At 57.6% G+C, this 20270-nt stretch overlaps 1 protein-coding gene across 1 annotated transcript in view; it reads left to right on the top strand.

The window, feature by feature from the left end:
• The window catches only part of CORO7 (coronin 7), a 64587-nt gene extending 45488 nt beyond the window's left edge, over positions 1 to 19099 (top strand). The window contains exons 10-28 of the mRNA XM_006874907.1: positions 12152 to 12206; positions 12560 to 12617; positions 12699 to 12844; positions 12924 to 13016; positions 13119 to 13253; positions 13619 to 13745; positions 14194 to 14369; positions 14809 to 14917; positions 14995 to 15081; positions 15159 to 15301; positions 15385 to 15489; positions 15561 to 15646; positions 16683 to 16824; positions 16930 to 17019; positions 17593 to 17709; positions 17899 to 18034; positions 18433 to 18524; positions 18660 to 18746; positions 19031 to 19099. Coding sequence (XP_006874969.1) covers positions 12152 to 12206; positions 12560 to 12617; positions 12699 to 12844; positions 12924 to 13016; positions 13119 to 13253; positions 13619 to 13745; positions 14194 to 14369; positions 14809 to 14917; positions 14995 to 15081; positions 15159 to 15301; positions 15385 to 15489; positions 15561 to 15646; positions 16683 to 16824; positions 16930 to 17019; positions 17593 to 17709; positions 17899 to 18034; positions 18433 to 18524; positions 18660 to 18746; positions 19031 to 19099 — 2053 coding nt within the window. The remainder of the gene's footprint in view (positions 1 to 12151; positions 12207 to 12559; positions 12618 to 12698; positions 12845 to 12923; positions 13017 to 13118; positions 13254 to 13618; positions 13746 to 14193; positions 14370 to 14808; positions 14918 to 14994; positions 15082 to 15158; positions 15302 to 15384; positions 15490 to 15560; positions 15647 to 16682; positions 16825 to 16929; positions 17020 to 17592; positions 17710 to 17898; positions 18035 to 18432; positions 18525 to 18659; positions 18747 to 19030) is intronic.
• The last annotated feature ends 1171 nt before the right edge of the window (positions 19100 to 20270 follow it).

Here is a 20270-nt window from a genome sequence, read left to right as displayed (position 1 = left end):
GAGTCAGACCTGCCTGGGATGGCGCTGCTGCCGCCAGGATGTGGTCAGACGTTCCTGGGGGAAGGCCCAGAGCCGTTGGCGGGATCTTCACTCACGGGGATAGGGTGGGAGGTAGGGAACCCTTGTCTGCAGACCCTCTTGTGTGGAGCTGGAGGTGAGAGGGCCCCAGTTCCCCCCATGTCTGGCCCAGTGCTCAGGCCGGGGATGCTGACAATCCCAGCAGCCAGATCCAGGCCTGGATAAACCACTGTGGGGTCTGCTCTGTGCTGGGCATTGAGGCCTAGGAGCAGCAAGCCTCCCTTCAAGTGGTCCTTTTCACATACCTGGCTGCCCCCAGTGTTGCATAGTCGTTCCATGTAGTCCCCTCACAGCCTCTCCCAGGAGAAGCTATTTCTGTCACCCCAGGGTAATCTGGAGAGAATAGGGTGAACCAGGCCAGGAAAAATAAACCAGGCCTGACCACTTGGGCCTCCCATGGCCATGGGCCCCAGCTCTGAGTCCCCAAGACCGACTAGGCTGCAGCAGGAGCACCCCCACCCCCGTGACTCAGGCTCCGGATCTGGATTGGGGAATGAGGCCACACCCAGCTAGGGCCTCAGCCTGTGGGCCCCATGTGGATGCCAGCCTGGCCTGGGATCCTGCTGCCCAGCGGTAGGACTCCCTCCTTCAGGCTCCTGCACACACACAAGGACCTTTGTGCTAGAGTGCAGACAGTCCCTCCCCCATGCTGGCTGCCCAGCGGCAGGTAACACTGCCCCCCACTTAGCCAGCCTCTGCCCCACTGACTGGGGGAGGGGCAGCCCCAGCCCTTTTAGGCACATGAGCTTCAGGAATGGGAGGAGTGGGTGGTCCCTCCACCCCACCCTGGTGAGGCCACCACAGTCCCAGTCGTGGGAGGGGCCTCATCACTTAGGTTGGGGCCTTCCAGGCCCTGCTTATTAGCAACAGCATCCAGCGTCCCCCTGTATTGGGGAAGGGGCACCATGGGCCTCTAACAGCTTCCAATCCTCTATCCTAGAACCCCTTAGCTCTGATGAAGCAAAGGTGCCCTGGTGGTGCAATAGTTAAGTGCTTGGCTGCTAACCAAAAGGTGGGCAGTTCAAACCCACCAGCTGCTCTGGGAAGAAAATGAAGCAGTCTGCTTCTATAAAGATGCCAGTCCTGGGAATGCTGTGTGCCAGCTCTCCTCTGCCTTTGTGGGGTCTCTGTGAGTTGGAATGAACTCCGTGGCACCTAACAGCAACAAATGAAGAAGTGAGTGCCAGAACCCCAGAGCTGGTGTGGCTGGGGCCTGCCTGTCCCCGGGGGCACCCACGTCTGGTGACCTCAGCCACCGCAGGCCGCTCCCCCAGCTGTTACCACTGGACATGTGATCGCTCCCTCCCTGACTCAGAAGACAGCAGTGAAGCCTGGCCTCCAGATGTTGGCTTCGAGGACCCCTGCTCCACCCTAGGGCCACGTGGGGGGTGCGGCTGCCTCCCCCAAGTCAGCCCTCCCTGCTAAGGTCAGGGAAGGAGCAGCCAGGCTCTAGGGCGGTGGGGGGTGGACCCTGCGTGTGGCCAGCCTGGCAACCCTGCAGCCTCCAGTCCCCTTGGACCTTATACACAGTCACCGTAAAGAGCTTGAGTCAGGCATCCTAGCCGGGAGGAGGCCGTGCTCAGGGCCTAAGTTTCTCCGTGTGTTCAGAGGAGATGCCTCCCAGGACTGTGGGACAAGAATGGTAAGGGCACTGCTGGCCTTGGCCCAGGGACCTGCTGAAGGTACGGGGACTTGGTGTCGTGCCGCTTAGTTCATTGCTTATCAAGATGCTACATTAAAAAAAACAACTATAACAAAAGGAAGGTTTGTGGCAACCCTATTTCAGGCAAGTCTACTGGTGCCGTTTTTCCAACGGCATCTGCTCACTTCATGTCTGGGTCCCATTTTGGTTGTTCTCACAGTAGTTCAAGCTTTTTCACGATGCTGTTGCACACGTAACAAACTACAGTATAGTGTCAACATAGCTCTTACACACACTGGGAAACCAAAAAAATCTGTGTGACTCACTTGATTGCAGTATTTGCTTTTTTGTGGAGGTCTCCGAGGTCTGCCTGCCCCCACCCACCCCCTACTCTGCACTGGACAGGGGAAGCTGTGGTCCCTTTCATCAGCTGTTATTATGTAGGTGGAGTTGAGGATTGGACAGACAGTGAGTACATGACTGACAGGTGATAAGTTCTGGAAGGTGCTATCAGAGTTGATGGGGAGAGAGGACTGGGCCTGCATGCTGCTTCACCTGTGCATACATACCACAGGTGGAGACTGGAAGCCGTCAGACAGCCCTCACAGGCAATACAGAGGAACCCGAGGTGGTTGTGGGGAGAGGAAGAGAGCGGGTCTTCTTCACTAGCCACTGGGGTGGTTCCCTTTGAGACCTTGCCTCAGTTTCCCTAGTTATCCTATTGGCATATGCCATCCCACTATCCTTGCCTCTGGAGTTGTTTTGAGGTGTTCTGAACACAGGTGTGTTGTCTTTCAGGTTATGGTGTTATGGTCTTAAGTTCTGGGAGAGGGTTCGCTATTGTGTTTGTGCTGTGGGTGTGTGCACATGCAGGGGGTGGGGTGGGGCAGTCATCTTGTCACCCTGTGCTGCCCTGGGCTCACAGGCTCTTGAAGACCAGGGCCTGGGCTTGAATATAAGATCCATTGACCTAAGGGAGGAGGGGGCTGCTTCCCTATGCAAAGTGTGTGGGGACTGTCCTCTGGTGGGAGACAATGATGATGGCCCAGGGCCCCCTCTTGCTACCTGGTCTTGACCTGGAAGGCTCCCATGTGCCCACCAGCCTTTTAGGGTGGTGGGAAGAAGGGGAGACAGAGGTCTGGGTTCTAGCCAGTTGTGTTCTAGCCTCAGGCCATAGTTGGAAGGGGTTTTGGGGTCCAGCCCTCTGTGTTCCCACAGATGCCTGGCTAGAAAACCTTGGTGAGGACTTAATGTCACTGAACCTCACTTCCCATTTGGGAAGTGGGGAGGCTGTTAGTGGCACCTGTTTGGTTTGTACTGGAGGCACATTCTCCTTATTAACCCTGACTGAAGGGGCTACTGTCCACATATCATAAGCTAGTTTCCTCGTAGGCAGGAGGTATCTGCCTCAGAGTGAAAGCCTTCCTAGTGTCCCCTCCTGGACGTGTGGGTGTGGAGGGTGAGCTGTCCTGGGCTAGTCCCTCTTTCAGCTTATGACCTCAGTCAAGACTATTGGGAGAGGGGCTGAATGAGTAAGACTTAAGGACATTTGTCATCCCATCTCAGGGGACCCACCCACCACCCCATATGTGAAACACACCCGTGGGCACCCCTTCACTCATTGCCTCGAGGCTGGTGGGGTGCATACTCCTGGGGATGGCCACATGCCAAACAGGCAGGCACAGACTCAGATGGACTGAGGCCTGCACACCACTGCTCCTGGGAGCAGAGAGAGCACCACGAGACTGACCCTGGCTCATCTGGGTGCAGCCTTGCTAGCCAGGCCAGGCCTGGCAGGAGCCCAGCCCCAGAGTCTGCCCCCCCACCCCCCGCCCGCCGCCCCAGGCAGGCGGGATCGCTGCCGGCAGCCAGGACGGCTGGCTCTGGTTTCGCTGACGTGTCCGCCCCTCTCTCCATCCTGGTACAAGACAGAGGGAGGTTGGAGTCTCTGCAGGACCTTAACCAGAGGCAGAGTAAGCTGGACCCCAGGTTCCCTTGGGTCCTGCACTAAAGGACCTGTAACCCAGGTCCCTCTGGTCTCAGCTTCATGTCTTCCTCCATCTCCACCCTGCCCTAAACCAGCTCTATTCCTTCTACAGATGGCACCCCGAGCCAAGATTCCAGGCAGACACTCCTTGCTCCGTGACCTAAGTTCCCTTTCCTCCCTGGACTTCCACGTCTCACCTGTAATCCTAGAGGTTTCTCAGCCCAGCTGTACATCATAGTCACCCAGGAAGCTTTTGTAGACCCCTGGTAGTGCATTGGATTGTTTGGTTAGCAGTTTCAACCCACCAGCTACTCTGTGGAGGAAGATGTGGCTGGCTGCTCCCATAGAGATTTATAACCTCGGAAATCTTAGGGAGCAATTCTGTTCCGTCCTGTAAGGTCACTATGAGTCAGAATTGACTTCATGGCCGTGGGGAGCCTTGGGTCCTATTCCAGACCTGAGAACTACATTGGAGGTGAGGCTTATTTCCTGGGTGTCAAAAAGAGTGAAGTGCTGACTACGAACCAAAAGAAGGTGCAAATCTACTCACTTGTTGGCACCTCAGAAGAAAGTTCTGGTAATCTACTGAAAACCTAGTGGAGTACAGTTCTACTCTGACATACAGAGGGTTGCCGTGAGTCAGAATCGACAGCAGGGTCACCGGTTTGGTTTTTTTGGTTGGAAGTGAGGTTCAAGTTTTAGTCCTCAGAGTTAGGGTCTAAGAAAATTCCAGTGTCCCCTCCCTCCAGCCATGCTGTGGAGTGCAGGATTGAGGGGCATCAGAGGGTCTGAGCAGACCATCCAGAGAAGGCTACAGATCTCAGGTGTGGGGGTGGCTCGGCCCGCAGCATCCCCTCCACCCACTTCTCCCAAGCAGGAGGCCAGCTGGTTCCAAGCAGATGCTTCAGTGGCACAGAGCGTGACTTGGCAGCTGCCAGACCTGTCATCCTAGGGCAGGGAGATGGGTGACTAAGGCCAGTCTCACCACCCCGGTGGCTGAACATGTTATCACTGCCTGTTTGATGAGGACACCTACTACCCCCAGGGTGCATGGGCAGCCGTAGCTAGAAATGGGCCAGTCCGGGTGCGGCCATCAGCACGCGCTGTTGTCTGGGTATCTGCAGCCTCCGCCCCCACCTCGCAGGGCTCTAACCTTGCAATTAACCCTGAGCTTGTCAGAGGAAGGCTTTAGTCACTAGGGGAGCCCCAACCCTAAGTCAGCTGAGCCCAGGCTGTCTGGGGCCTTGCCAGGGTCAGAGAAGGAGATGGCTTCAGATAGGGTTCTGGTCCCCTTGCTCACACCATGTCCAGATTCCCCAACAGCCACCTTGAGTTCCTGGGCTAGCCCTGCATCGGATGTGGCCCTTTCAGGGGTCTGGGCAATGGACTTGATCACTCAGTCCCCCAGCCCCTCACCCTCAGCTCTCACTGGTGTCCCTCCAGGCTCCTGTCTCACCCACAGGTCCCAGAGCTGGCAAAGGTCCCCATGGCTACCCCACCCCCAGGTCCTGCCCCTTCCCGTGTGAGCCAGCTCTCTCCTCACCCTTAATTAAATCTCTCGGGCAGCCTCCAAGGAATGTCAGAGGCTTATTGCATTTCCGGGAGGAGATGGGGAGGGGGGCCCTGCCCCAACCTTGGAGGAGATCTGGCCTCTTGCCTGAGCAGTCCCGAGGTGGCCTGAGGGAGCCGCCTCCAGCCTCCTCACACCCAGGGAGGCAGGAATGAGGAAAAGCGGGGGAGGCCTGGACAGCCGGACAGCCCAGCCAGCTTTGGGGAAAGCAAGTCGGCAGTCTCTGGAATGTAGAAGCTGATAGAGGGATGGAGGCTGTGGTCTGGGCCCCTCCCCGCGCACACAGATACCCCGAAGCACCTCCACCACCAAACATGAGCCTGCTCCGGTCACGCGTGCAGCACTGACACACACCCATGCCAGACACACGCCTTCCCCCCAAAAAACACCCTCCCTCCCTCTGCTTGGAGAACTCACTCACATTCCAGAGCAGTGAGGGGAGCTGGTTTTCTTGGCAGTCCTGAGCCTCAGGCCCCCCAGCCTAGGGAGGGGGCTCTTGAAGGAGAGCTGGGGGCTCCAGGAGGGGCCACCAGCCCAGTTAGGTAGCCTTACCTCCCTCTCCCCTTGTATCTGGGGCCTGCCAGTGGCCAAAGTTGCCTCTGTGGCCTGAGGCTTACAGGCTTCTCTGGTCATCATGGGGGGCACACTGGTGGGCCTGTGCAGCTTTCCTGCATCCAGTTACTGCCTGTCTGGGGATGGGGGGGGATCCACATGTAAGCCCCCACAGGGACTTAACTCTTTACTTGGGACTTGTCCCTGCTGCCCCATCGCTGTAGGTAGAAGTCAGTTATTAGCCGTGCACCAGTCTATTGCCCATGGCATCTCCCTGGGGAGAGTGAGGGTCTGGGCAAATATCCAAGGGGCTCTGGGTGCTGATCAACCCTTCTCCTGGTCCAAGGTCTGGAGAAAGAAGTGTCTCGACCAAAGGTCCTGAGGCACTAGTCCCCGACCTGTCCCCCTCCTCCCTGACCCTGTGGACCCACAGGTCCCAGGCTTGGGGCAGTGGGGAGGGGCCCCTGGCTGGGCACGTGCGTGCTCATCCTCCTCCCCCAGGCCCTAGAGAGGCCAGATTGTGGTCTGGAGGGGATCCAGCTGGGCTGCTCATTAGCAGCGTCCTCTTCCTGCCACTGACACTCTGTTTACAGAAGCTCTGGGGGCGAGTCCCCCAGGGAGAAGATAGGGAGCCAGGAGACTGCTCTCCCAGCTCCCTGAGGCCTCACAGCCCACTCGGAGAGCACCAGCTGTACCACCACTACCACCACCCCCCGTAACCCCAAGTTCAGCCTATCCTGGTAGGAAGGGACAGTGGAGACGCAGTCCCTTACCCTACCTGGAGGTTTTAGGCTGAGAGAGAGGACGCTGGGTCCCACCCAGGATGCAAAGGAAAGGTAAGCAGGGGTCTACTGAGACCCTATGGCTCCTCCTCCCCACTGTAAGACCACAGTAGCAGAGGTGGTGAGTGACCCTACTGTGTAATTGTTAATGAATGGGGGTACAAGCAGAATGGTTGGCACCAATTGGCTGACTTGCCAGTGACCCCGGGTACCTCGTCAACCTTCAGACCCCAAGGCAGCCAGCCAACTCAGGGACACAAAGAACTGGGCTGTCTCTGACCCACTGGTTTTGTAGCCCCAAGCAAAGCCCTTTCCTTCCCTGGCAGAGGTACCCTAATACCTGAACATTTAGATTGCAGCCAGTCAAGTTGTGTGCCCCACCTGGGGGTGGACATCAGATACGTCCAGCCATTACTAACCCCCTCAGGTAGGCATAGAACATTTAGAGCTGTTTTCAGTTCCCAGCATGTCTCACCTGCTCCGTCCAAACCCCCACCCCAAGTATCAAGGACCCTCAGGCCACTACGGTTAATCTGCCATGGACATGGAGGCCCCCAAGCCCAGCGCCAGCCTGTCCGACCCCAGGAGGGGAAGGTAACCTAAGACTCTGGCTGGGCCAGCCCCTCGAAAGGGTTTGATTCATAAAACTGGTCATGCCAGAGGGCCCAGCCATGGGCGGAGGAAGCGCGGGAGGGGGGGGGTGTTTATTTTGTCTGCTTTCAGTCGCCGGCCGGTGAGCCGTGTCCACTTGCGCGCGCGCCCTCCACCCTCGATCGCCCTGACCACGACAGGCAACGAGGTGGAGGTAGGAGAAGGGGGCTCACCCAGCCGGTCTAGGTGTTCGTGCATAGCCCGTCTGTGGGGGCGGGGGGCACGGATGCACAAGGCACCCCCAGTAAGCAGCCCTAACTACCCCAAAACACTCACCAGGAGGTGGTCACAACTAAGCGAGTCCGGCAGGTTGGGCCTCGTTCCTTCCCGGGCCGGCCCTTCGGGTCGTGGGTCCCGGGGGTCCCGAGGCAGCCGCTTTCGCGTCTGCGTCCGCGTCTCCTTGCCTGTGCTCTGGCTCGCAAGTCAGCTCTGGGAGCCAGATCCCGCCTTAAGAGCAGGGGGCGGGGCCGCTCCCTGGGAAGGGCGGGGCCAGTGGGGTCCGCCTTCACCAGCACATAAGGGGTCATTAAGCAGCCCCAGGCCGTGTCGTAGCCTCCGCCACCCCCGGACTGGGAGAGGAGAGACCGGCCAGCCTCGGAATTTAATCGCGCCGCGGAATTTAATCGCTCGCCAGGGCGTCCCGGGTACCAGTCTAACATGCCATTAGTTTGCTGCCTGACCTTTGGCAAGTCCTGTTTTTTGCAAGCGAATATTGAGCAACATGCAGAGCCACTAGCTGCAGTGAAGGTACCCATGCATAAACTCCAGAAGGGACCCCAGGTCTGGGGAGAGCCTGCCACCAGCCCCCATGCCTGCTGGAGCCCCAAGTTTCTTCAAAAAAACTGTAAACTCAGTTTCTGGGTGAAATACTCAAGGTGTTATGCCGGTAACTCGGTCCAGTTAAATAACAAAACCTCATGTAGGCCACCCAAAACCTTTCCTAGAGCCTCCTTCTGCAAAATCTAAGGTTTTAGACCCTCTGACCCCATGTTTCCCATGAAGAGACTGATTTGCAGGAAGAGGCAGTGACAGACCCCCTGAGCAAAGAAAGACCCAATTCCTGACAACTTCAAATCTAGAATGGTGGGGGGAGGCGGGCAGAGGAGGGGGTTTGGACCTGAGCTACAATTGGGAGTGGCGCCCTTGGCTAGGCAACAGGAGGGTGGGGGCTGGGACTGGACAAGTACAGAAAAATCCCCTGCTTTGGAGGATTCCGGGAAAATATCCTGCTCTCCTCCCCCTCTGTGCTTGTGGCTAGAGTCATGCCTCCAAGCCTCTGGGGATACAGCCCAGCTCCTGACTTGCAGAGTCCTGGGCCAAGGGATGGTGGAAAGGAGCACCAGTCCAGTGAGGACCAGCTAGCTCTAGTCTTGAGGGGCCTGGAGTTCTTCTTAGAAGGTCTCTGTGCCCAGTAGTGACAGGCTGGGCAGAGCGTCCACTGCCCTCTCCCTCAGGACCCCTTCTAGGACAGTGGAGTCCCGCATCTCTCAGGCCCTCCCGTGTCACACCTCTGTACATGTGTACACAGTACATGTGATGCAGCAAGGGGCTAGCTTCACGAGCTTCGTTGGTCTATCCAGGCATGTTACAGGTCTTTGAGGCAGTTGCCAACATTTAAAACTCAGGTGGTCTCTCATTGAAACAGGGATTCCCAGCTCATCTTGACAGGGAGCATGGCTGGGGCTGAGTTCCCTCTCCAGGTTGCTGCAGTTCCTACCACTCCCTATTGCCTTATACCAAGCTGTTTCACACAGTTATATTTCTTGCTTGTCCTGGAAAGCATTTGAGTGCAGTTGCTGTTTTAGGGTTTAAGTCAGATGGTCCTCCTGTGCCACTGTCCTTGGGCTGCGTGTCCCCAGAAACCTTCAGAAGGGTGCACAAATGTGAGAGGAACTACGAGGACCATGAGCCCACCTTATCCCAAGCAACAGGACTTGCTAACTGGGCTTCAGTACTCTCCTGCCTCTGTGGCCTATTGCCACTGATGGAGACCCTTCCTCCACTGAAGTCCCGATCCCACCCCACACCCTGATCCTGCACCTGGACCTTCTCAGGCCATGCTCCCACTCACCCAGATATTTAAGGGAAGCCTCCCAGGGGACCCTTCCCCAGTTTCTAACCTTCCCTGTGTGCTTTACAGACACACCCCTCCCTTAGATCCTGGTTGCTGGGAGCTCCTTGAGGTGGGGATTATAGGACAGAGCCTCACTGGGGCCAGGGACAGACAGTCTCAGGAGAGTTAGACTGCCTCGGACCATTGGCAGTGCCAAGATACCTTGGTTGTAGGGCTTAAGGGGCTGTTGTGGGGTAGGACAGGGATAGTCTTAAAGCTCCTCTCGTAGCAAGCACACGGTCTACAGGAGTATGGAAAGAGCTGTTGGAGATTATCAGGGTAACCTCCCCACACACTGGTAGTCCCGGGGTGGAACATAAGTTAAGCAATTGACTATGGTTGGCAGTTTAAACCCACCCAGAGGCACCTTGAAAGAAAGGCTGGGCAGTCTGCATCTGAAAGGTAATAGTTTTGAAAACCGTCTGGAGCAATTCTACTCTGAACACATGGGGTCCCCAAAGTCAGAATCGACTTGACAGAAATTAACAATAATCACACACACACATACGTGATTCCCTTGGTACCAACACTGTCATGCATGTTCAAGGACTTGGCCCAAGGTTGGGGGCATATCTCAGCTCTGGACCCTCCTAGAGCCTTGGTCTGGGGCTAGACCCCTGGTCAGAGCTGCCCCCAGTAGCAGGCCAACTAAGGTACTACCCCCGCCTGTGCCCTGGCAGTGGGCGCGGTGCCTAAGTAGCACCCACCACCTCTGACTGCCTGCCAGGTCTGGGCTCCCATCCTGCATTCCAGAACCAGGCCTGGGGGTCAGGCCCGTGCCAGCTGCTGGCCAGCCCTTGAGGCTGGGTTCCCTGACCCTGTTTCCTGATCTGTGCCACGGCGGGCGGGATGCTCCCACTTGGCAGAGCTGCCTAGATGGCTTTGCCAAGGGCCAGGAAGACTGACTGGCCTGACCTGTTGGAGGAGCCAGTCTTGTTGTCCTCGACTTCCTGCCCCCCTCACCCCCCGTACACCCAGTGCTTGAGTCAGTGGGCCAGTGCAGTGGGGGTGGGGCCCAGGTCAGCCTTTTCCAGATATTGGCTTACAGCACAAGTAAGCTCCAGGTTCCAAGATGGAACCTGCAGGCCCCCTCCCAGGTCTCCCCAAGGATGCGAGGGGTGATGACAGGAGCTTCCTCTTTACCCCCCCACCCCCCTTTCCCCGATCTACACAGCAGCCAGATTGGTATTTGCTCAGTGACAATCTGATCTTATATCCTCCTGCTTCATACACATTCTGAGTTTTGTGTTACTCTAGCAGCAGACCCCTCACTGACTGCGCCCTGCATGGTCTGGCCTCTCTGTCCACCCCATCCTGAGCCTCAACCCCTCACTTCCTCTGCCCAGGTCAGCCAGTCACATTGTCTTCTCGCTGTCCTTCCCCTGAGCTGTATCCGCCTGTCTCAATGCCTTGGCATGTCTGGGATGGTCGCCTCCTCCTTAATCTCTGGATCACAGGGAAGCTCCCACCTTCACCGGGACCCGGCCTGGGTCCTGGGTCGGCAGGAACTTGACCTGCTTGTTTGTGGAACTTGGCTGTTCTCTGGCCCTCACATGGGCTATGAGGTCTCTGAGGATAGGGGCCACTGTCTTTCACTCACGTTGGGTCATACCTGCTGGCTCAGCTCAGGGTCTGGTCCATAACAGTTCATTAAGGGAAGAGATGATGAGAATAAATGAGTGAAAACCCCATTCAGGTTGTGAAGGGGAGTAACCATCACCAAGTGGGGGGTTACTCCTGGTCACACCTTTGTCCCTTGCCCTGAGACAGGCAGTGGTCAGAACAGCTGAGGGCGGGCAGGCAGTGTCTGCTGCTCACCCTGCTGGTCCAAGGTAATTAGGGACCTGTGTTACTCACAGGTGACCTGCCCGGCACTCCAGGAAGTTATAGAGACACAGGGTCCCCACCCAGCTTCCTGACTCCTGGTGAGGTGGTGGACAGCTGGCCGGGAGAGGGGTCAACGGGGAGGGGCTGGCCCTTTGTTGCCTGGGTGAGAGACAAAGGCAACTGCCACAGCTGGGTGACCTTTGACCCCTGGAACCACAGTGACATGAGGTTCTGTTTGAGGAGGAGAATCATGGGTGGACTGGGTAGAGGGTCCAGGTCCTCAGGTTCCCAGGGACATGAAACCAAGACCAGGAGCAGAATACAGAAACAGGAAATCAGAATACAAGAGAGGGGCTTCACGGCAGAAAGCCATGCTCACAGGCCGGAGCTCCCAGTGTGCTCTATCTACTCACATCCCCAAAGCTATCCCCCTCCTGCCAGAGGCCCCACCTGGGGCCACGGAATGGTTGGAGCAGGTGGGAAGCATACAACTGAAGAAGCCCCCCCTCCCAAGGCACCTGACTCAAATGGACCCAGGCCTCAAAGTCAGGGTACAGGAGAGATCTAAGCCCCTAAGATGTCTGCAAGGCCCAAGGGGCTGGATGAACAGACACTCCCAGATATCAGTGGGTAAATGTGGGTTTGGGCCCCCCACAGACAGGCAGCCCTAGGGAGGTAGAGTTCCTGGTTCTAGTATGTACCCCTCCCCTAGGTAACTGATATCTGGGTTGGCCGAGGTAAGAGCAGGGGCAGATTGTCTTCCTGAAGAAGGAGAACTATGCTCAGGGCTCTGAGAGTGGGGGTCAGTGTTTTGGGGCTCAGGGAGAGGATCTGGGGGCTGGGTTGCTCTTGCTCTTGGGAACACTACCCTGAGCCTATATCAAGGGTTCATCCTTTGAGCTTCCTCCCGGGCAGCTGCAGCATCCATCTACTGGCCTGTCTCCCCCAGGTCTTTGATGCCCCTGCTGGACCCAGACTCTGGACTTCTGGTCCTGGCAGGAAAGGTGAGCAGAAGGTTGGAGCCCCCACCCCAACCCACGGTCCAGAGCCCAGCCACAGGCAGCCAGCTGGAGAGTGGAGAGCCCGGAGACCAAGCCCCTCTGAGAGGAGAGATAATTGAAGTGTCCACATCTTCATTCCTGTAATTGGGGTGACTTCAAGTCCAAGAGACCAGAGTCTTGCACAGCATGCCCTAGGTCCCCGTACATCCTGAGAGTATGCAGCAGAGCCCTGTGGGCCCTTTCTCCTGAGCCTATAGCCCTGGGATAGCATGGTCAAGTCTGTGAAGGGCTCGGAATCTTGGGGGCAGCTACCTGGGTGCAGTCCATAGGTGGAACTCAGGTCTGGCTTGTTTCAGGGAGAGAGACAGTTGTTCTGCTATGAGGTGGCTTCACTGCAGCCAGCACTGAACCCAGGTAAGCCTCTCTCCTCCCCCTCCCACTTCTCTCCTTTGCCCATAACTGCCCTCTTATTGTCTTCCTCCACTCCCACCCCAGTGAACCAGTGCATCCTGGAGAACACCCTAAGGGGGGCAGCGCTTGCTCCCAGGAGGGTGCTGGCTGTCCTTGACTGTGAGGTGCTCCGTGTCCTGCAGCTGAGTGACATAGCCATCGTACCTATCAGCTACCATGTGCCCCGCAAGGTGAGGATGCCTCGGCTGGGAGCTGGGGGCACTAAGGCTGAGGGCCTTCCTGGCCACCTGCCTGTTTTCCATCCACCAGGCTGTGGAGTTCCATGAGGACCTGTTTCCAGACACCGCAGGCTGTGTGCCCGCCTCTGAGCCCCAAGCCTGGTGGGCAGGGAGCAACCAGCAGGTAGGATCTAGCCTGGCTGCTTACTGACCCGTTGGTTCCCTCACAGGGTGGCCCATGCCCCAGAGTCACCCACAGCTCCTGATGACCAGCCTCTTCTCGCAGGTGCAGAGGGTCAGCCTCAACCCAGCCCGCCAGCCCTACACCAGCTTCACATCCCCCCTGCTGCTCCCACTTTCAGAGTCGCTCCCCAGCCCTGCCCGGCCCCCAGAGATGCCGTTGGAAGACAACAACCCCAGTGTAAGGGCCCCCACCCTGCCCCAGGAGCATGGAGAGCCCAATCTGGATGCTAGAGGCACCTGAGCCAAGCCCTGTGACCCTCCATGGTTGTCAATACAACACATCACATAAGGGGGGAACTTACCAGTGTTTTTTAATTAAGCACACATTTACAAAGCAGGGTTTGGCCCCCAAATCAGAATTTCTGGCTTCTCCTGAAACCCTGGAAGGTCTTGGCCATCACTCTGAGTTGTACACACCCACTCCCCACCTGTCCTCATCCCGTGCCCCAGGGTGTCATACCCAACATTGGGACCCACAGCCAAGGCAGGGCTCAGTGTTGTGACCCTGGATGGAGGCCTCACTAACTCTGTACTGCTCCCCAGGACGGCTTCTCCTCCCCACTCAGCTCGCTGGCCTCACCTTCCACACCTTCCAGCCTGGCCCCCTCTCACTCCAGCACCAGCGGTATTGGCACCAGCCCCAGCCAGAGGTCACTGCAAAGCCTGCTGGGTAAGTGGGCAGGACTACTCCTTCCAGGGGACTCTGCTCTACCCCTCACCTAGCCATCCTCGCTGCTCCTCTGCCCCACTAGACCTGCCCTCCCCACCCTGCTGTTCTCCCACAGTCCCTTACCCCTGCCTTCTCCCATCCTGCCTCACACAGGTGGAGTTAGGAATCCTCCTTGTAAGGATTAATGAAGTGAGGATGGTAGGACATAGCTACAAAAGCAAGCAAGAGAGTCTAGACCAGTGATTTCCAAACTCTGTCTCCCTGGGGCCCCAGCCTTCTACCAGGATTCCTTGGTGCCACGGAGGGGCCTGGCCCAGTGGACTCCACTCCTGTGCAGGCTACAGGCTGTGTTCACATGGTGTCAAGGACTCAGTGCCCACCCCCAGCTCTTACTGCAGTCTGCTGGGCAGACAGCTTCATGCATGGCTTTCTCACTGCCACCCACCAGGCCCCAGCTCCAAGTTCCGCCATGCTCAGGGCACTGTCCTGCATCGAGGCAGCCACATCACCAACCTCAAGGGGCTCAACCTCACCACACCCGGCGAGAGTGACGGCTTCTGCGCCAACCAGTTTCGTGTGGCAGTGCCCCTGCTCAGCAGTGGCGGGCAGGTGGCCGTTCTCGAGGTGAGGGATTGCAGGCAGACAGCCGGGGCATTGGGGATCTACAAGAGCTCACATCCAGCAAGCGCCCCCCTGGGGGCCAGGCACTCTTGGGTCCCCTTTTTACAGATGAGGGCGTTCAGGCACAGAGAGGCCTAGTGACCTGCCTGAGGTCACACAGCTGTGTAAGTGGTGAAGCTGAGAATTGAACCCAGGTCCTCAGCACCCCAAGCCTGAAGTCTCTCCACCATTCCACGCTGCCATTCCCATCTCTTCTGGGGCCTCACAGTTGGCATCTGGGGCTCTGAGCACAAGGTAGCTGAGGTAGGGCGTTTGAGCCACTCAGCAGTGAGGACATGGACCATGGCACAGGGGTGCCCAGACTGCTGCTACCGCAGCCCAGCCCCAGTGGACGGGATGCTCTTGCTGGTACTGACTGGGGCATGGGGGGACCCTCCCACAGCTGCAGAAGCCAGGCCGCCTGCCCGACACTGCGCTGCCCACACTTCAGAATGGGGTGGCTGTGACCGACCTGGCCTGGGATCCCTTTGACCCGCATCGCCTGGCCGTGGGTAAGCAGGTGGGCGTCCAGTGTGGGGGAGGTCCAGGAGTCCCAAGCCCAGCAGTGCCTAGCCTCTGTTCTCTGCAGCCGGGGAAGATGCCAGGATCCGACTATGGCGTGTGCCCCCGGGGGGCCTGCAGGAGGTGCTCACCACCCCCGAGGCAGTGCTTACAGGTCAGGCAGGGCCCAACAGGGCGGAGTGTGGGCAGGGGCTCCTGAGGGGCTCAGCGTCAGCCCTGGCCTTCCCACAGGCCACACGGAGAAGATCTACTCTCTACGCTTTCACCCACTGGCAGCTGATGTGCTGGCCTCCTCTTCCTACGACCTCACAGTTCGAGTCTGGGACCTGAGGTGTGGAGCCGAGCAACTAAAGCTACAGGGTCACCAGGACCAGGTAGGACGGCCATGGGCAGGCGGGGGACGGACGTAGCCTCGAGGCCAGAAACTGCCTCTCACATCCCACACCTCCACCCCAAGATCTTTGGCCTGGCCTGGAGTCCAGACGGGCAGCAGCTAGCCACTGTGTGCAAGGATGGGCGCGTGCGCATCTATGAGCCCAGGAGTGGCCTCGAGCCCCTGCAGGTGAGTAAGTGGGAGCTGGGGGTGACCCTCAGACCCACCCAGCTTAGGCCTTACATATTACACCCCAACAGGAAGGCCCAGGGCCCGAGGGGAGCCGCGGAGCCCGAGTTGTCTGGGTGTGTAATGGCCACTGTCTGCTGGTGTCTGGCTTTGATAGGTGAGGATTCAGGGACCACCAGCCCCAACTCCTGGCTTTGGCAACCACCTGTGTCCCCCTTCTCCAAACACACAGACCTGTCAGGCTTGCAGAAGTAGCTTGCTGCCCTGACTCCTCACTTGGATGGATGGGTTGTTGGGTGGGTGAATGGATGGGTGGGTGGGTAGGTAGGTGGGTGAGTAGATGGGTGAGTGAATGGGTGGATGGAAGGAGGGAATAAAGGATGAGTAACGGGAGGAAGCACGATGAATAATGGATACACAGATGGAGGAAGGGATGGAGGATGGCTAGATTGAGGATAGGTAGTGGAAGCGAGGAGGATGGCAGGAATGTGCGTGGATGACGCCGCATGGATGTGAGGGCGCTAGGGTGGGGGAGTGAGTCTCCTGGGAGCAGACTGGTGGAAGCCAGGTGAGGATCAGAAAATGCAGAACCAGGCCTGACTGGAGAGAGCTGAGGAGGCATCAGGGAGGGCCTCCTGAACGAGGTATCATCTGACCTGGGTCACTAGGGACCTGAGAAGAGGCTGCTGAAGGCCAGGAAACTGAGCCAGCTAGGCTGGAGCAGAGGGAGGAGACAGAAGTGCTGGAAGGCTGGGCAAGGCCTCAGAGGCCAAGTGACCACGGGGACTGTGCTAAGGAGGGGTGGGGGTGGCTGTGGGGACCAGAGAGTTGTGAGGGTCAGACTAGGCAAAGTGTGGGCGGAGGCCTCGCCCATTGATCCCTGAGCCTCGTGCTCTTGCCAGGCAATATCAGGGCCCTTGGAGTCACTAAAGGTGCCTTGGTGTGATACACTTGGTTAAACCTTTGACTGCTAACCTTGAGTTCAGTGGTTCAAACCCACCAGCCATTCCATGGGAGAAAAATGAGACTATCTGCTCCCATAGAGATTTACAGCCTCAGAAATCCTAAGGGAGCAGTTCCACTCTGCCCTGCCAAATTAAGTCATCGGCAGTAGGTTTGGCTGTTTGGTTTGGAAGTCTTTGCCCTGCCACAGGTCCCTCAAACTCTGAAGACCTGCCCCTGTCTCCTTGCAGCCGAAGCGAGCGTCAACTTCTGCTATATTTGCCTGAGACGCTGGCTGGGGGCCCCTTGGCCGTACTAGGCCTGGACGTGGCCCCCTCGACTCTGCTGCCCAGCTACGACCCGGACACAGGCCTGGTGCTACTCACCGGCAAGGTGGGTGGGGATGAGCCAGGTGGGGCAGTGGGAAGGGGAGGAGGTGGGAGGGAGACCGCGGCTGCCAGACTGGGTTGGTCACCCCACTCTTGCCTCCCCGTCCAGGGCGACACCCGCGTGTTCTTGTATGAACTGCTGCCTGAGGCCCCTTTCTTCCTGGAGTGCAACAGCTTCACGTCACCAGATCCCCACAAAGTGAGCCCCACTCTCACCCCTAACTCTGGATCCTCGTAAAGGGATCCCTGGATGGGACCGCAGGGCTGCCTCACCCTCTGGTGGCCATGTGGGGAAGTGCAGGCATCTGTGGGCCTAGTGGGTCATGGTTCTGGGCCGGCCTGGGAGTAGAGGGACCTTGCTGAGACTGCAGTAGAGCCCTGGTGTGGCACTGTAGGGTAAGCACTGGATTGCTAACTGCAAGGATGGCTGTGCAAACCTAGCAGCCACTCCTTGGACACTGTCAGGGTCACTGTGATTCCCAGTCAACTAGACGGCACTTAACAACAACCAGGTATCTGTGAGGTGGAGACACCTACCAGGTGATGGGACACTCCTGCAGGTCTCTTCCCATTACTCCGTGTTGGCTTGATGTAGGCCTTGCTGGGGGCATTGACACCGTGGGAATGGGGAAAGACTGTTTCTCCAGATCCTCGGGACTACCAGCACACCGCTGCCAAGGGGCAGACACGGTCCATTTCTCCTAGGAGAGGAAAACTGGCCCCGGAAGCCCCTGTATGTCCAGGCTGCTTCTGATTTCTCTGCTTCCTTCAGGGTTTCGTCCTCCTGCCCAAGACAGAGTGTGATGTACGGGAAGTAGAGTTTGCCCGATGCTTACGGCTCCGGCAGACCTCCCTGGAGCCGGTCACCTTTCGGCTACCCCGAGTCAGAGTGAGTTTGGGGGCCAGGTCTCCCATTCCCTCCCAACTCATTGCTTTTGGGGGACACCTGCCTGCTTGCTCCTTGACTGATGAGTCTCAGGTCTCACTGGGTCCCCTCCTGATGGATTCTGTGTACCCCAGTCCCCTGGGCAGTGCCCCAGGCAGTGCTTCCGGATGACCCCTTCCTGCCTCCCTGCAGAAAGAGTTCTTCCAAGACGACGTGTTCCCAGACACAGTCATCAGTTGGGAACCCGTGCTCAGCGCTGAAGCCTGGCTGGGAGGCACTAACGCACAACCTCGGCTCCTCTGCCTGAGGCCCCCTGACATGACCCCAGGTGGAACTTGGGAACAGGAGAACACAAGGGAGTTGGTGGGGGTGGTAAAGAAAGAGGCAGAAGACCCAAGTGCAATCTCCGTCTCTGCTGCCACACAGAAACTTACAGAACTCCCATGGGTGGTGAGGGGGTGGGTGGTTGGGGATGGGGGAGGGTGCCAGACTCAGTGTCTGAGCCCCTGGAGGGCAGGGCCCCTGTGTCTCTGATAAGTCCTCGTCCCTTACACACATGTACACATGAACACACCCTGGTGCCCAGGGCAAGCCTAGTGAGCAGTGGATCCAGTCACTGCCATTCCTTAGGGCTCTGCCTATACTCTCACAGGGCTGGCTCCTGAGGTTGGGGCAAGGAGCCCCCACTCAGAGTACTCTCTGATGGCTGCCATTGCCCCTCCCCAGTAAGCCAGGCCCCTCGAGAGGCTCCTGCCCGGCGGGCCCCCTCCTCAGCGTTCTACCTGGAAGAGAAGTCAGACCAGCAAAAGAAGGAAGAGGTAGGTACAGGAGCCGCAAGGAGCTTGGTCCAGACACCTCGCAGAGCCCTGAGTTCTCAGCTGCTGCTATTCAGGGTCTCTCTTCACAGCGTGTTGCCTGGCAACCTTCCTAACATCTCTCATTCACCCTTCTAGCTGCTGAGCGCCATGGTAGCAAAGCTAGGGAACCGGGAAGACCCACTCCCTCAGGACTCTTTTGAGGGTGTGGACGAAGATGAGTGGGTAAGTGGACAGATGGGCCCTGACACCGCCATGGCCCCTCGCCTCTGTAGAGTGCTTCATCTCCCTCAGCACCAGCATCCCTCCACCCTCCACAGTGCCGCTCCCATATCTCTGTTTATTCCCCCAGGACTAGTCTAGCCACCATTCACCTCTGGCCTCACTTGCCTCGTCCTAGACATGTTTCATCCTCAAACTGGAAGACACCACCCTGCCCTCAGCTCATCTCATACCTGAGAGCCTGGCTTCCTTTAGACCTTGGGCCCATCCATCTCCCGGCCCTCTAGCCACTCTCGGGAATTGTTCACACCTCTGCTTTCTCTGAGACTAGCCGCTTCTCCTCAGCTGCCTGCTAGCATGTGGAACCAAGGTTGCCAATGAGCACGTCCCTGGGGTGGCTCTGGGGCACACTTCCCCAGCTGACCTGGGCTGGTCCCAGCCTGGGCTGGCTTTGTCCAGTGCCTTCAGCTCCTGTATGCTAACCCATCTTGCCTACTGCCCCAGTTCTTGTCAAGGACATCAGGGGCTGGCTCCCCACCTGTCCATTTGGAGCAGCACCAACCTGAGGGGCCTGGGACCACCTGCCCCTACTCTCTTGACTTGAAGCCAGGAGAAGGGGGCACCACAGAGCTGTTGGCCCAATTAAAGGGATTGTGGGTCCCACCAATGTGGGCCTGCACACATCAGGATGTCCTCAGCAATTAAAGTTTTCTAAACTGGCCACCTTGTGTGCTGCTCTTTTCTGTGCTGGCTGGGAAGGGAAAGGGAGCGGGGAGTATGGGGCAGTAGGGCCCTGAGCTCACTATTGTCACCAGGCCTGGTCAGCCACATGGTGCTTGGGATTCATTCCACATGGCTGTTGTCTCAGGATTCTGCAGAGAAACAACCAGTAGGTAGAGAGAAAGAGATGGAAGAAAGAATCTAAATGATTGCTGATGGGACACTGGCTAAGCATTCAGCTGCTTACCACGGGAGGAAGACCTGCTTTCATAACTCTCTAGGGACAGTTCACCCCTGCCCTGTGAGGTCACAGGAGCCAGATGGACTCTATGGTCAACAGCTTAGGGGTCTGGGGTGCCTCGTTGAAAGGTCATTGAGCAAAGACTTGACAGACGTGAGGGAGGGAGCTTCACAGGTGTGTGGGAAACAACTTTGCAGGCAGATGGAACCAGAAATGAAACATACTGGAGGTTCCCTCATTTTCTTTTTCTTTTTTTTTAATGTTTTATTGTGAATTATGTGATAGTTTACATGAGAGAACACAATCCCCTTCATGCATCATCAACCAACCACAAGCCTGCCCCCCCACACCCGGTTGTCAGCACACAGCCCCTCCCCCTCTCTGTCTAAACTCCCCAACTGCTCCATCTCTCCATGTCATTGTCTCTGCCTCCAACTCAGGCATCACTGCTTCTCTGGGTAGGGTCCCTCTGTGCTCTTCTCCCTTGATGATCCCAGGGACCTCCACTCCTAGACTACAAAGTTAATCACACCCCTCCTTGCTACAAAAACGTCTACCTTTACATT

This window comes from Chrysochloris asiatica, unplaced genomic scaffold, assembly GCF_000296735.1.
Source record: "Chrysochloris asiatica unplaced genomic scaffold, ChrAsi1.0 scaffold00305, whole genome shotgun sequence".
In the NCBI taxonomy this organism is placed as follows: domain Eukaryota; kingdom Metazoa; phylum Chordata; class Mammalia; order Afrosoricida; family Chrysochloridae; genus Chrysochloris; species Chrysochloris asiatica.
This window is presented reverse-complemented; position numbering and strand designations above follow the sequence as displayed.